We start from the raw sequence: 16,534 nt of genomic DNA, 5'->3' as shown, positions 1-16,534 counted from the left end.
TGTTGCCGAAATCCCCATTCCGAAATCAATACTTTCAGCGGAATTTGCTCAGATATGCATTGCTGGTCTATTGAGACAACACATTTTCGAATGGTCCTATCGCCGGCATAACATGCAGATTTATGAAATGTCTGCCTTTGGTTTCCAGGCGGACATTCTGCAAACTTTCTGCTGTGTTAACATAGCCTACTGGAGCACAGTGAAAAAGAGTAGGTTCAATGGGTGCAGACATTCGCAGTGGTTGGATTAACACTCTTGTAGACGCTTTCTACATGTCCAAAGGAAAAGGCAAAGCACTCCCAACTTAAAATAGTTTTTTTTATTCACCCATTGTAATGGAAAACAGCTCCTTCATGAAACCATTCTCAAACCATACAAACCTGTGATCCTGCATAGTGAACACTGAATGCAAAAAAAAAAATATCCAGTGCCAGAATTGCAGATTTTTGGTCACATGACACCGTAGAAAACAGGAGAAAATGTTCCAGTGTTCCTATATTTTTCCAGTAACCTAACCTTCCAAACAAAACACAATAAAAATGATCAAACTGTATTAGGATGCATTCACACCACGTTTGCAAGATCCGGCTGCTGGACCAGCGCTGAATCTCATTCAAGTAAGTGTGCTGGCCAGAGTCAGATAGTGACTTTGGTCGGCTCATGTTTGCCCTGTATCCATTTTGTGGCCGGACTGAAAACCGCAGCATACCACTGTTTTCAGTCCGGCCACAAAACCAGATACAGGGCAAAAATTAACCAACCAGAGTTACGATCTGACTCCGGTCTGCACATTTAAATGAGCAAGATTTGGCAGGCGCATCTCCCACCCTTACCATCGACAGAAAAATAAAGTTAAGTGTCTCCAATTATGGGGATACAAGTTCGGGGTACATCCTTTTTGTCCAGTTCAGTTTCATTATTTTGTTGTTTGTTTTTTTAAATGATTCTTTGAACCACAATTCATAAACAATGTCTTATCCCCCTAGGCGTTAGCCAAGGTATCTGCCTGCAGAGCCTATAACAGTAGGTACCCTGCCAGAGCAGGAGTACCCAGGGTGTTTGCAGGGAGGTGCGGAACCTAATGGACACACATACCTCCCCTAGACCGCCAAGAGGGACACCCAGAAGGGCTACCGCATCCTGACAAATCCTGTGGACACACAACACGCAAAAAGTGACACAGTGAGACAAAAGTAAATAAATAAGTGAATGTGTGCAGATATACTGCCCGGACATCTGGCCGGATCTATAAAAATTTCTCTGATCCTAGCCAGAAGGCCGGGAATCAAGAGGGGAGTGCCACAAGGTGAAGAGATTATGGTGCCCGTGTTTCAACTAAGTGAGCCAATACACCCAGTGAGTTTCGGCACCTCGGGGTCACCACTCCCCGAGGCACTAAAGTACCTCAGCTCTAGACCCTCTCAGCCTTATTGGCGAGACCCGTCACATCGGGGCAGCCGTCGAGCTGATTCCTCAGAACCAGCCCCGGAACGCCCCGGTACACTCGTCCCCTCCATGCAGCACCCATCCCCACCAACTCCACACCGGTGTGGACTCCCACCGGCATGAAACTGATAAGAACAGATACTACACTTGAACATAGCCAAAAGGCCGAGAAGAAGGGTGGGTGCTTTGTTTACCCAGGAATGTTATAAGAGTAAATCGATTTATGACCACTGTGGTAGACCTGACAGCTCACTGCCCTTGTATCATTACTTGTGTACCTTAAGGCTGTTTACCCGGCCGTGGTCCCCCGTTCATATTTTGTCCGTTATTGCCTCCCATTTAGTGGCATCCATTTGCATCAGATTTTCATCAGTTAGTATCAGCTGTCTACAGACTCCTGCAGCCGGGACTACTACTACACCCACCATGGAACAGACTCCTTTCCATGATGGGAGTAGTAGTTCCCTGGTTGCAGGAGTATGCAGGTGGCTGGGGAGGCTACATTAGTGTTTGTACTACTACCACCAACATGGAACAGAGTCTTCTCCATGTTGGGGGTAGTAGTACAGGGGATAAGGGATTGATCGCTCAGAGTCTGACTTCTGAGACCCGATGGGATCAGCAGTTATTAAGCAGGGGAGCGGGCAGCATGCCATATAGCATTATATGGCCCCCACAGTGCCTCTATATGCCAACGCAGCACTATGTATGAAAAGTATTCTGTCAGCAGCACATCTGCCGAGGAAGCTGGCCTGCAGATGCGGTGCTGATAGAATACTTTTCATACATAGCGCTGCGTGGGCATATGTATATAGAAACGCTGTGGGGGCCAGATAATGCTATATGCCCCCCCCCCCCCAGTGCATCTATATACCTATGCCCCCGCAACGCTATGTGTGAAAAGTATTCTATCGGCAGCATCGTGCTGCTGATAGAATACTATTCATATATAGCGCTGCGGTGGCATACTATAATAAATGCGCTGCGGGGAGCACTATATAAATTCGCTGCCTGGGTATATAGTTATAAACGCGCAGCTGCTGGGTCATATCTTTTTAAATGTACTGCAGGGGGCATGTTCTAAATGTGCTGGGGGGCTTGATATATAGCGCTATATGTCTGCCCCCTGCAGCGCTATATATCTTGCCCCCCCCCACAGTGCTTTTTATATAGATATGGCCCCCACTCACAATGTTCATTTTAATAAACCCCGCCGGGAACCCTGAATGGCTCCTAGATACCGGCCATTCAGGGCTCCCGGCGGGGGATTTAAACATGAAAGTAAAAGCATTCTATACATTGCAGAGGAGCGGAGCATGACGCCTGCTCCCCAGCTTAATAACTGCCGGTCCCATCGGGTCTTAGAAGTGAGACCCGGTGCGATCAATCCCTTATCCCCTGTACTACTACCCCCAACATGGAACATACTCTGTTCCATGATCGGGGTAGTAGTACAAGCATTAATGTAGTCTCCCTAGCCACCCAAAGACTCCTGCAGCTGGGGGAACTACTACTCCCATCATGGAAACAAGTCTGTTTCATGATGGGAGTAGTAGGAGTCCCACAACACTGCAGAAGTCTGCTGATTTCACCTCTTCTGAGCATGCTCAGAAGTAATAACGGTTATTATAAACCGGGTGCAAAAGGATGACATTAAAGGCTCATCCGTTTGCCATAGACTTCAATGTTACATTTATAATACCGTTTCTATTCCGTTATTTTTGACGGGAGAAAAAATACTACATGCACCATCTTTTTCCCCGTAAAAAAAATGGAGCAGAAAGCTAAAGGATTGCAAAAAAAAATCAAAGTGTCAATGGGATTATTTCACAGCCGTTTGCAACACTTTTAAAAATTATTAAACGGATTGCAGAATGGGTAGTTAATGGGGGCAGACGGCCGTATGAATAAGCCCTAAGTTCCTTGGGGTTTATTGTGTTGTATAAACTGTGTGCACATGTTTTTATATTTTGTAAATAGGTGAGAAAAAGAGAGAGGTGCACTCCTAGTGTGATATTGCCAGTGTACAGATGTTCAAGTGCTGGTTATTGCACCTTACCGTGCTCAGAGCCGGTAATTTCAGATGGTGGCTGCCTCTCTGTCCTTGACTGTAACTTACAGGTCCGGTGAGTAAATAGGAACAATAGGGATGAAAATTGGGACGAGATGCAATTCAATAAAACTTGCCAGAGTCGAGTAAAACCAAAAGGCAGTTTTATTGTTAAAATGCAACTTAAGAAGTTTCGAACCCAGACCGGGTTCTTCGTCAGGCAGGGGGTTACAAACATAGAGGGCGCCAGTTTTAAATACACATTCTACCGGATCACAGTCAGCTAGAATTCACAATGATAAATAAAAAAAAATTTAAAACAAAATTTGGTACAATTTTAAAACCCTGATTTTGAGAAATGGTATTGCACACTAAGACAACTAGAAATTTGGAAATTCATATAGAATTGCTACTGGTAACCATTTTCACTTTCTGCAGCACTGGAGACTCCTCAGTCGGAGCCCACTTGCTGCATTCAGTAATGTATATCTTCTCTGCATTTTTTTTGAAAAAAAGGGGGCTTCTTACTTTTAAAGGTGTTAGTTATCATTACGTTGGTTATCCCTCCTGAGATGTTATATTCAGCTGGGGATCGAATAAATTATAGTGAAAGTGGATCGCATGATTGCAGCAGGTGTGTATAGCTGATTGGCTATAGTTATGTTGTTTATCAAGTTTTACTAAGTTCATAGGTGTTTACAGTCTGATACACTTCGTGCATTGGTGGTGCGCTCGGTCCTTTGCAACACTGGAGACACCTGCATAATGTCAATCTTTGCAATACTATTTCTCGAAATCAGGGTTTAAAAATTGTACCTATTTTTATTTTTTATTTATCATTGTGACCTCTAGCTGACCGTGACCCGGTGACCCGGTAGCGGTTAACAGAATGTGTATTTAAAACTGGTGCTCTGTATGTTTGTAACCCCCTACCTGACGAAGAACCTGGTCCGGGTTTGAAACTTCTTAAGTTGCATTTTAACAATAAAACTGCCTTTTTCGTTTTACTCGACTCTGGCAAGTTTTATTGAATTGAAGGGAAGGCGCCGTTATCTCGTCCCAATTTTCATCCCTATTGTTCCTATCTTTTTATATTTAGCCTTGATTTTTGCTGCAGGATGGAACACGTTTCCTTGGATAACTTTGCTATGTAATAGTGTGGGGTAAAGGATTATTTATGTGTTGACTAAACTGCTGCCATTATAGAAATGGAAAAATGTGGAATCTGCACAGTCTGTCTTTTTACACACAGACAGCAGGAGGTTGCAAAGTTGAATAACTCATCAAAGGAAATGTAGTTCCGAATTGTCTAAGCTTCACTTTCAAGGAGGTCCTTAACCTTGAAAAGCTGTTAAATGCCAAAGCCAGATGGCAACAGCTGTCAGCATTCCATGGGGCAGTTCAGACACCCAAGGACAAAATCTCCATTGAAGACTGTGAAGGCAATGCTGACTATTCTGATGTTCAGTTATTTTAGAATGTCTTATGTTTTTTTTGGGGGGGGGGGGGGGAGGAGGGGGGGGGTTTAAATGAAACAAAATATATATGTATAACCTTATAGCAACAAACGTGTGTGTGTGTGTGTGTGTATATATATATATATATATATATATATATATATATATATATATATATAGAGTTGTGGCCATAAATGTTGGCACCCCTGAAATTTTTCAAGAAAATGAAGTATTTCTCACAGGAAAGGATTGCAGTAACATTTCCTTTGTGTGTATTGTAACTAAACAAAAAAAGGGTGGAAAAAAAGCAAATTGGACATAATGTCACACTCCAAAAATGGGCTGGACAAAATTATTGGCACCCTTTCAAAATTGTGGATAAATAAGATTGTTTCAAGCATGTGATGCTCCATTAAAGTCACTTGGGGCAAGTAACAGGTGTGGGCAATAAAAAAAATCACACCTGAGAAGTTCACTTAGTCTTTGCATTGTTTGCGTGCCTCACTAAGCATGGATAACAGAAAGAGAAGAGAACTGTCTGAGGACTTGAGAACAAAAATTGTGGGAAAATATCAACAATCTCAAGGTTACAAGTCCAGAGATCTAGATTTGCCTTTGTCCACAGTGCGCAACATTATCAAGAAGTTTGCAACCCATGGCACAGTAGCTAATCTCCCTTGACATGGACGGAAGAGAAAAATTGATAAAAGGTGTCAATGCAGGATAGTCCAGATGGTGGATAAGCAGCCCCAAACAAGTTCCAAAGATATTCAAGCTGTCCTGCAGGCTCAGGGAGCATCAGTGTCAGCACAAACTATACGTTGACATTTAAATGAAATGAAATGCTATGGCAGGAGACCCAGGAGGACCCCACTGCTGACACAGAGACATAAAAAAGCAAGACTACATTTTGCCAAAATTAACTTGAGTAAGCCAAAATCCTTCTGGGAAAACATCTTGTGGACAGATGAGACCAAGATAGAGCTTTTTAGTAAAGCACACCATTCTACTGTTTACCGAAGACGGAATAAGGCCTACAAAGAAAAGAACACAGTACCTACAGTGAAATATGGTGGATGTTCAAAGATGTTTTGGGGTTGTTTTGCGGCTTCTGGCACTGGGTTCCTTGAATGTGTGCAAGGCATCATGAAATCTGAGGATTACCAATGGCTTTTGGGTCGCCCAGTGTCAGAAAGCTAGGTTTGCAGCTAGCTAGGTTTCAAACATCTTGGGTCTTCCATCAGGACGATGACCCCAAACATTCATCAAAAAGCACCCACAAATGGATGGCAACAAAGCGCTGGAGAGTTCTGAAGTGGCCAGCAATGAGTCCAGATCTAAATCCCATTGAACACCTGTGGAGAGAGACCTGGAACAGTTTGCAAAGGAAGAGTGGTCCAACATTCCGGCTGAGAGGTGTAAGAAGCTTATTGATGGTTATAGGAAGCGACTGATTTCAGTTATTTTTTCCAAAGGGTGTGCAACCAAATAGGTATTAAGTTAAGGGTGCCAATAATTTTGTCCAGACCATTTTTGGAGTTTGGTGTGACATTATGTTCAATTTTCATTTTTTCATCCCTGTTTTGGTTTAGTTCCAATAAACACAAAAGGAAAAAACGTAAAAATGTGTATAGCAAAACGTGTTACTGCAGTCCTTTTCTGTGAGAAATACTTCATTTTCTAGAAAGATTTCGGGGTTGCCAACATTTACAGCCATGACTGTATGTATGTATATATTGCTGGAAATGCTGTAGGCTTATTGAATATTGATCCTATTTTGATAATTAAAAACAATTGTGTTTAATTCACTGAATGCTCTTCTTATATTATAGTCAGCCCATATGCATGTGACATTTCAGTGCAGTCCACTAAAGCATGCCTGTTGTATCAAGTGACTTTTCAGGATAAGCTGCCCTGTGTGTGTAAATGAAGAGTACCCCAGTTTCTGTTCACTATATAACTTGTACAACTTGTACATGGCAGTTTTAATCTACTTATGTTTTGCAGGCTCCATCTCCAATTTTCATTTGTCCCCGAGCTAGTGCGTAGAGCCTAGCAGATCCCATACACTGTTCCACACAGAGGAGGAGCTCCTGCTCCCTAATATCTTTATAGTATACCTTGAGAAGCAGCAGCACCATGTATGACATTATAGAGCAGTGTATGGTGTGAATCAAGCCGCCCTGGAGTGAGATCTAATACCACAAACTTTATACACCTACAAATTTACTGCTAAATGTGTACACTACAATACAAATCTAAATTCATACATTTTATTACATAACCAAAAATATATGCTGCTTACACCACAAAGACAAGGACAACCCCCCTACCCTCATAGAAACATATATCCCAATACACCATCCATCTAAATCACTGTTGTCAGTATAGGCAAGGTAAAATCCCCAGGATCAAATCCTAGATCAAATCACATATAACCAATTAACTGTTGTGTCACTAAACTAGATTCTGTATAAATGTATATTGCGTACTGCACTTAGCCCAATTGTTTTTATAAATGCAGTTACCAGTGTTTGTCAACATAACATTTTGCCTGGATCATGTGGGGACCTCTGTGACACCTCGAAATATGCTTCGTGAACCCACTTGGTCAGAAGGCCAAATTTATGAATTTATATCTTAGAAGTGTACTGATTTGGTAGTAAGTTTGTATGTGTATAATAATTGGACGTTTTTTACTACACAAGATTGGGATGTAATTCCAGTAGAGGGGTGTAGGTTCTGATGTTTGTGTCTTTGTCTGCTTCTGGTTCCCTCCACCTCGCCCTTCTCATCTTCCTCTTACCCAACCATAGACTTTTATGGTAAGTTGATTTGTTTTGAGATGGCTGTTTTTTAAAACGAGAAGGAAAAGCAGCATTTTACCCTGATAAGATATGTTACAAAGTTTCTGTTTGCCTGTAATATTGATTGATGAAAACATCAGTGCCCATTTAAAAGTCCACATAATACACTATACAGCACAACCACACATTTATTAGCCATAGAAACATTTAAAAATTCAACATGTTTTGTAGCAAATTCTTACTTTCTCTATTTATGCCTTTAAAACTTTATTAAAATTTTTCTAAAAAAAACAAAACAAAAAGCTCTGAGCATGCACATGGTAAGTTAGGCTTCGTTCACACGGCCTTTGTCCCCGTCCTAATTTTCTCCCGTCAATGCTTCCTAAACGGAGCATACTGCTAACGGATGCAAACTGATTCAAAGAGATGCCATTTAGTGGCATCCTTTTACATCATTTTTTCATCTGTTAGTATGAAAAGTCAGCCACCTACAGACTCCCGCAGCCAGGACTACTACTAGTAATCTCATCATGGAACAGACCTGTTTCCATGATGGGAGTAGTAGTAGTCCTGGCTGTGAGAGTCTGTAGGCAGCTGGGGAGACTATTGTAGTGCTTGTCCTACTACCCCCATCATGGAACAGAGCCTGTTCCATGTTGGGGTAGTAGTAGAAGAGCTGAGGGAGACCTGATGCGATGAGAAGTTATTAACCAGGGGAGCGAGCTGCATGCTCCGCTCCCCTGCGATGTATATTGTGTCTTTTGCTTTCATTTTTAAATACCTCGCTGGGAGTCCAGAATGGCCGGTACCGAGGAGCCATTCAGGGCTCCCGGCGGGGTTTTTAAACTTGCACTGTGAATAATTACATTTTATTCTCCCCGAGTCCAAAATCTTCCCCCCCCCACCACCACCAATTATTCCCCCCTGCCCCCGTACTATCAATTATTCCCCCTGCCCCCAGTTCTAACAATTTATTCCCCCTGCTCCTTGTGCTCCCAATTATTCCCCTGCCTGTACTTCCAATATGCTGCCCATACTCAGTGCAATTAGAACGCACAGTGGGAACTTGTCAGTCCATTCCTGCTGTTCATCCCTGTACCCATTCCCCGCTGCTTGTTACCGCTAGGAGATGCAGAGTGGGCAGTGGGAAATGGAGCACAATAAGAGCACACAACGGGGACTTGTTACTCCATTCCCCGCTGCTCATCCCCGTCGATGAGCGTTCTAATTGTGCTGAGTACGGATAGCATATTGGAAAAACGGGCATCATATTGGAAGTACAGACAAGGGAATAATTGGGAGTACAAGAAGCAGGGGGAATAATTGGGAGTACAAGAAGCAGGGGGAATAATTGGTAGTACAGGGGGCAGGGAGAATAATTGATAGTACGTGGGCAGGGGGGAATAATTAATAGTAGGAGGGGGGGCAGGGGAATTTTGGATTTTTGAGTCGGGGGAATAAAATTACTCACAGTGCAAGTTTAAAAACCCTGCTGGGAGCCCTGAATGGCCACTTGGTTCCGGCCATTCAGGGCTCCTGGGGAGGTATTTAAAAAATGAAAGTAAAAGACACAATATACATCACAGGGGAGGGGAGCATGCCGCCCGCTTCCCTTGTTAATAACTTCTCATTGCATCGGGTCTCAGAAGTGAGATTCGTTGCAATCTATCCCTCAGCCCTTGTACTATTACCTACAACATGGAGCAGACTCTGTTACATGATGGGGGTAGTAGTACAAACGCTAATGTAGCCTCCCCAGCCACCAGCATACTCCCGCAGCCAGGTGAACTACTACTACCATCATGGAAACAAGTCTGTTCCATGATGGGAGTAGTAGTAGTCCCTCAACTCTGCAGGAGTCTGCTGATGTCACCTCTTCTGAGCATGCTCAGAAGTAATAACGGTTCAAAAACGGATATTAAAAAGCGGGTGCAAACGGATGACATTAAACACTCATCCGTTTGCCATAGACTTCAATGTTAAATTAATAATATCCGTTTCTATTCCATTATGTTTGACGGAAGAAAAATTACTGCATGCACCGTCTTTTCCCCGTCAAAAAATAAATAAATGGAATAGGATGCAAACAGGTGATAAAGGATTGTAGAAAAAATCCCATTGACATTAATGGGATTACTTTACAGCCGTTTGCAACCCGTTTAAAAAAAATATCAAACGAATTCATAACGGGCATTTATTAACGGGGCAGACGGCCGTGTGAATGAGGCCTAAGTAGATTATATAATAAAGGTGAAGCAAAGAATGCTTTGGTTTTGAACAAATATCTAGTATGTATTTTTTTTCTTTTTTTTTATAACCATGAATTATTTTATTAGTCTCATCTATATATCGCCAAGTTCTACTACAATGGGAAATGATATTGTATATAGTTTAGGATACTGATTTACAGCTTTGAGTATATCTGGGTGAAAAGCCACTTGTCATGGGGGATAAAGACAGAATTGTGGACTTGATTTACTGTGTTATGATTTATTACATTAGATTCATTTATGTATGGACATTTTTAGACTGCTGATTATAAAAGGACAAAACAGATGTCTTTGTAGATGGCTTAGCTGTACAGTCTGTACAATATAACTGGCAGTTGGTCCAAAAATGTCTAAAAAACAAATGGACACTGTAATATGCTCCTGTGCTGACTTTTGCTACAGAATTTGCCGACATAGCCCACTGGGATTCCCTTTCTCTCTTTGGTAATAAAAGCTGAAAGCTTGTATAAAAAACTTTTCTGTTCTAGTGAAGCTTACTTTTCTTGAGAGTAAAACAATATCTTGAAGCTGTAACAGTATTCTCCATTTTTGGGGTAGATATATCTCTTTTTTGACCATAGCAACCAGTCCGAGCTCAGTCGAGGAGATAAATATAAACTAAGCCTCAAGACATTGTAAATTCACCATGGTTAGAACTGTTTCCTTATTTTAACTGTTGCCTTATTTTGACCACCTATAGCTTTCCAATTTTCTGTATGCAGGGCTGTATGAGGGCTAATTTTTCTGCACTGTGATCTGTATTTTTATTTCTATTACTTTTTTGTATATGAACATTTCATCACATTTTACTACATTTAAATTTTTTGGAATGGGATGTGACCAAAACACAGCAATTTTGGACTTTTTTTTTTTTTCTTTTAACATTTACGCCGTTCACCATAAGAAATAATTTACATTATATTTCCATAGTTCAGACAATTATGCATGTGGCAAAACCAAATATGTTTATTTAATTTTTTTACGCTTTTTGGAGGTAAAATGGGAAAAAGTGGCAATTTGCATTTTTATTTGGGGAGTTTTTTTTTTTTTTTTTTACACTTTATGTCCCCGTAGGGGACTATTTATAGCAATCATTTGATTGCTAATACTGTTCAGTGCTATGCATAGTATATCCAGGGTTGTGGAGATTTAAAAAAAAAATAAAAAATAAAAACTTCTTCACGGGACTAAAACGGAGCACAATCTACTTCATGACTATCTTTCTTTCTTTTTTTATGCCGTTCACCTTGTGGTCAAACTAACATGTTATTTTGATACTTCGTCAGCCTGATTACAGCAATACTAAATTAGCTCTAAAATTCTAAACTTGTAAACTTTTTGCCCTTTACTGACCCATATAACATTATTATTTTTTCGTATACTGGGCTGTATGAGGGTAAAATTTTTGCGCCGTAATCTGCTGTTTGTATCTGTACCATTTCGATATTGATTGGACTTTTTGATCGCTTTTTACTTTTTTGGAAACAGGCTGGCATTACTTATCTTGGGGAGTGCCAGTAACAATGGTAACATTAATGTCAACTTACCCACTCTGGTAATGTCAGGCAGTTGCTGCTTGGTTGGTATCTGGCTGAGAATGAAAATACAGTAACCCCACATGGATTTTGCATAAATAATTTTTTTTCTAAAGTGTGTGGTTCCCCCTATTTTTATACTATACAGATACCAACCAAACAGCCTGACATTACCAGAGTGGGCTAGGACCATTGTTACTGGCCCTCCCCTGCCTAAATAATGCAAGCCTGTTACCGCCTAGGCCCAGGAATGACATTTTTGACACTCCGAGCCTGTTGGTACTGGCTCTTCCCAGTACCCCTGTGTCAGTGGGTACTGGGGTAATAATCGGGGGTTAGCGCTAACTGTTTTGGGGCAAACGCTGATCCCTGGCTTAGTAGTAGATTCCGTCTATAAGTCGGCTTTCACTACTAAGCCTCTAAAGTAAATAAAAAAAAACACAACATGTTTAAAAAACTCTTATTCCAATAAACACTCCCCCACAAGCCCTCGTTAACCATTTTATTAATATTAAACAAAAAAACGCTGATCATTGACGTAGTCCACCGAATCTGAAGTAATCCTCTGCATACGGGTATCTGAAATGATAAGAAAAAAAAAACACGGAATATTTGGTTAGTACATTTATTGCGCTCACCTCTGGGAAATATGCCCACAAAGCAGTGTTTCCTAACAGGGAGCCTCCAGCTTTTGCTAAACTAGACCCCCTCATCATTTCCAGACAGACTTTGGCTGAGTTGTAGTTTAGCAGCAGCAAGCCTCCAGTTTAGCAACAGCTGGAACCTTGCTGTTGCTAAGCTACAACTCCTATGATGGGAGTTGTAATTTAGCTACAGCTGGAGGCACCCTGTTCCAAAAATACAACTTCCATGATGGGAGTTGTAGTTTAGCAACAGCTGGAGGCATTCTGATGTTAAATGGAAGCCACTCCCTGGCCACTGGCCCACATCTACCTCCCGCCCGCTAGCTATTGCAGGACTGCAACTCCCAGCATGTCCTTACAGTGAGGACATGCTGGGAGTTGTAGTTGCAACAGCTAGCGGGCGGGTGGTAGATGCAGGTGGGTGGCCGGGGAGCAGAGCCGGCCGACTGACAGAAATATGAAACTACGGCACTGTCATTTCATATTTCCCGGGCATAGCCGTGATTTGGCTGGGACCAACCGCTCCCTGGTCACCGTCCGCATCTACCAACCGCCTGCTAGCTGTTGCAACCACTACTCCCAGCATGTCCTCACTGTAAGAGCATGCTGAGAGTTGTAGTCCTGTGATAGCTAGTGGGTGGGTGGCCGGGGAGCGTAGCTGTACAAAAGTCACACAAAATGTTGCAGTTGTGACCTTTTTGTGCGACTTCTTAAAATGTGCTGTCAAAAGGCAAAGGTCTGACCTGGCTTTGACCTGTGACTTTTTTAAGGGGGTTTGCAACTTTTTTTTTGCCTACATGCGACATTCGCACTTCATAAATTCCCAGCAACTGCAAAGTGAAAACTGAAAATTGCTTAGGTAGTGCCGATTGGTACTTTATGCGTACCTACAAAAGTCGCACAAATATTTGGTTAGGCACACGTGTGACTTTTGTAAGCAAAAAAAAAAAAAACTCTAAATCCCTTGATAAATCTTCCCCATAGTTTTTGACCACTGTGGAAAAAACAAACAATGTAAATGTGCTTTATAGAGGCAGTACATTCAAAACTTTTTTCAACTCTAAGTCTCCGAAAATCCAGTATAGCAAGGAATGTTTGGCTCTTTTTACATTGGCTCTAAAAACTAGTGATCAACACGTGGTACAAAGTGTGTAAATCTGTTTTACGGTTGTCTCTCTGATGTATCAATTTGACCAGCTAAATTAATTTAAAGACGAGAATCTTCAAAAGAGAATCTTCACTATGCCAAATTTAAGTTTCATTTAATACTGGATAAATCTGCCTGCCTCACCATAAAGTGATGCAGATGTTATAGCAGGAGATTAAAGTATAGTACTTGTTTTATAAATATTGAAAAGTAAAAAAGGAATGGTTGTCTTAGGAAGCCGGATTCCTTTGCAGTACTTTTGATACAAATTCCCCATATTTTAATAAAACAGGAGAAAATGTTGTGTACAGAAGCTCTGCACAACTGGGACTAAAGCATGAGCTTCTTTATTCTGGTAAAGGATAACATGTTTCAAGATCCTGATATTCTCTTCTTCAGATCCACAAAAAAAAAAAAAAAAAAAGACAGTGTAATCTCCATACATGTTATTCTTTACCACAATAATATTTTCCTACCTGTTTATGCATTGTGTGCCATTTACCATTGCTTAGAGAGCTGTAGCCAAAAGAGTTTGATTGATGTGCCCGCACTAGTGTTGTGCCTAGTCAACATAACACAATCAGGTGAGCTGCTTACATTTTGCCACCCTCTGTTCTAGGATCTGGTGATGCCCTATGGTGCGATCTGCTTTATTTTTTATTACCATATTTTAAATGGGCACTGTCAGATACAAAAACTTTTGATATGTTTAAAGCATACAAAACCAATAGGTTTTGCAATTGCTTTCATTCGAAAATTTTCAGTGTTTCATACTGAAAAAGCCAGTCAAGCAACTGCCCCCCCTGCCTGCTTGGACACCTACTAGTCCTGCTGTGTCCATGCGTCATCACCCATGTCATGGACACACTTCCTTGATTGACAGCTGTGAGTGCAGGGCTCACAGCTGGAGGTAAAATCCTCCCACTGTCAGCTTGCGTCCATCTACTGTCAGTGAGGACAAGCTGGGAGTTGTAGTTTAAAAAATAAATAAAGGCGCTAGATACATAAAAATTAGATGCACATAGTCAGGATTAGGTACTGAGTGATATATTAAAAAAAATGTTTTTTGTTTTTTTTGCTGGATCTGACGGGTACGCTTTAAGTCAGGAGGACATATAGGTTGGACTAATACGGTTTCTCCCGTTTCAGTGATGCTCTGACAAGTGTGATACTGCAGTATTGTGTTATTACCTTCCATCTTTCCCCTACTCTAGATGAGAGACCAGAAAGGGTATAGTAACACATTGCTGTAGGATGAGACTACACTAAGGGTTTGTAGTCTGTTACTATGGATACACATAGGTCTGCATTAGGAACATAATCGTGATACGTCATCTCAAAGAAATGGTTTTCTGTAGGGTTATTTAGCATATTAAGAGAATACTAGTATTTCTACATCCTGTTGCTGTAAAAATGTAGCATGCCAAAAGCATACTTTTCTTATTTGAAAAATAAAAGTAGTCAAAGAAAATGTGTGGACTTACTGGGGGAGATTTATCAAAACCTGTGTATAGGAAAAGTGGAGCAGTTGCCCAGAGCAACCAATCAGATCGCTTCTTTCATTTTTTAGAGGCCTTTAAAAAAAGGAAATAAGCAATCTGGTTGCTATGGGCAACTGCACCACTCTTCCTCTACACAAATTTTGATAAATCTCCCTCACTGTTCTTTTGAGCCGTTATAATTGATGTGCTTATTACCAAAGGTAAACAGATTTTAAGGCATAATCTACTGTAAGAAGATTCAGAAGAAATTAATCCAATACAGTTGTAGATGTTTAAAATATTTTTTTTAGATCACATAAAGCACGGTAATTAAGATACAAAGTTCTCATCTTTTGAGGTTTGTTTATACATGAGAAGCCAAAATGCTCATATTTATATAGATAGTATTTAAGGGAATCATTAAATTTACTTGGCAAGAACAAATTGTCCTGCTTTTAACTTGTTTATTATCATAAATTCTACATTAAGAAAGTGTTTAGAAGTGAACAATATTGTATATATAAAATGTTCAAGTGAAAAGTTATATACACAGCCCTTTATTTACATTTATATGCTATTTGAGTAACATGATTCAAGTGGACGCTGGCTGCATTGAATACATTGTTCAGAATTTGCATCTTAAATAATAAATACTGTCATCTTTACATAGAATTGATGAATTGCTGATGATCTTTGTTTTTTATTTGCAGGCTTTGGAAGAGGCTCAGAAAGCTATACAGCAACTGTTTGGCAAGATCAAAGACATCAAGGACAAAGCTGAGAAATCCGAACAAATGGTAAATAATCTGTTCCTATACATCAAGATGGTTTTAAACATGATCCCAACTCAGACTTCCAACAGTTGACTTGAAAATATATTATCTGTGTTTTTTTTTCTTCTAATGTCTAAAATAGGGGGTTAAACCACTAATCATGTTAAACAACTAAAATAGAAAATCTGTCCCCAGATTTTCTATTTTAGTGTTTTACATCACTTTTTGCATCTTATTAAAAGGTACTGTTAGGCAAATTTACTATAAAAACAGGATATGAAGGGACACAAAAATTATGCAGATTACGTTTTTCTGTTTGCTAACCCCTTAACCCCTTAAGGACAGACCCATTTTTCACCTTAATGACCAGGCTCTTTTTTTTATTTTTATTTTTTCATTTGACAGGTCTCTTTAAATGGTAATAACTTTAGAAAGTTTTTTCGAGTGGAGCGATTCTGAAATAGTTTTTTCGTGACATATTGTACTTTATATGAGTGTTACATTTTTGTTGACACATGCAGCATTTTTTGTGGAAAAACTCCAAAATATTGTGAAAAACTGGAAAATTTCTGGCTTTTTTAAATTATTATTATTTTTATGGTGTTCACTGTGAGATAAAAGAGATGTTATATTTATTCTGTGGGTCGGTATGATTTGGCGATCAGGGCTGTGGAGTCGGTAGATAAATGTTCCGACTCCTCAGTTTTTTGTACTTCCGACTCCAACTCCTCTGTATTAATATGCAAATGTATTTTATAGATTCCTTGAAGGGAAGAAAGGCAACATACATGTCACAAAGATATCAGTGACTACAGCACTGATGTGACGCAGTCAAGAGAATACACAATGATATAAGTGACTTACAGGCAGGGCCGGACTGGAATAAAAAATAGGCCTGGGCATTCTAGAATAAGCAGCCCATTT

The 16,534-nt window shown here is 40.4% G+C and overlaps 1 protein-coding gene and 1 pseudogene across 1 annotated transcript in view; one reads left to right on the top strand and one right to left on the bottom strand.

The window, feature by feature from the left end:
* VPS53 (VPS53 subunit of GARP complex) overlaps positions 1-16,534 on the top strand; it is a 197,862-nt gene that overhangs the window by 42,893 nt on the left and 138,435 nt on the right. The window contains exon 5 of the mRNA XM_056556902.1: positions 15,548-15,634. Within this exon, the coding sequence (XP_056412877.1) occupies positions 15,548-15,634 (87 nt within the window). The remainder of the gene's footprint in view (positions 1-15,547; positions 15,635-16,534) is intronic.
* LOC130359997 (U2 spliceosomal RNA) lies at positions 1,516-1,623 on the bottom strand (annotated as a pseudogene).

The sequence above is a fragment of the Hyla sarda genome, chromosome 2 (genome assembly GCF_029499605.1).
Source record: "Hyla sarda isolate aHylSar1 chromosome 2, aHylSar1.hap1, whole genome shotgun sequence".
Taxonomy (NCBI): Eukaryota; Metazoa; Chordata; class Amphibia; order Anura; family Hylidae; genus Hyla; species Hyla sarda.
This window is presented reverse-complemented; position numbering and strand designations above follow the sequence as displayed.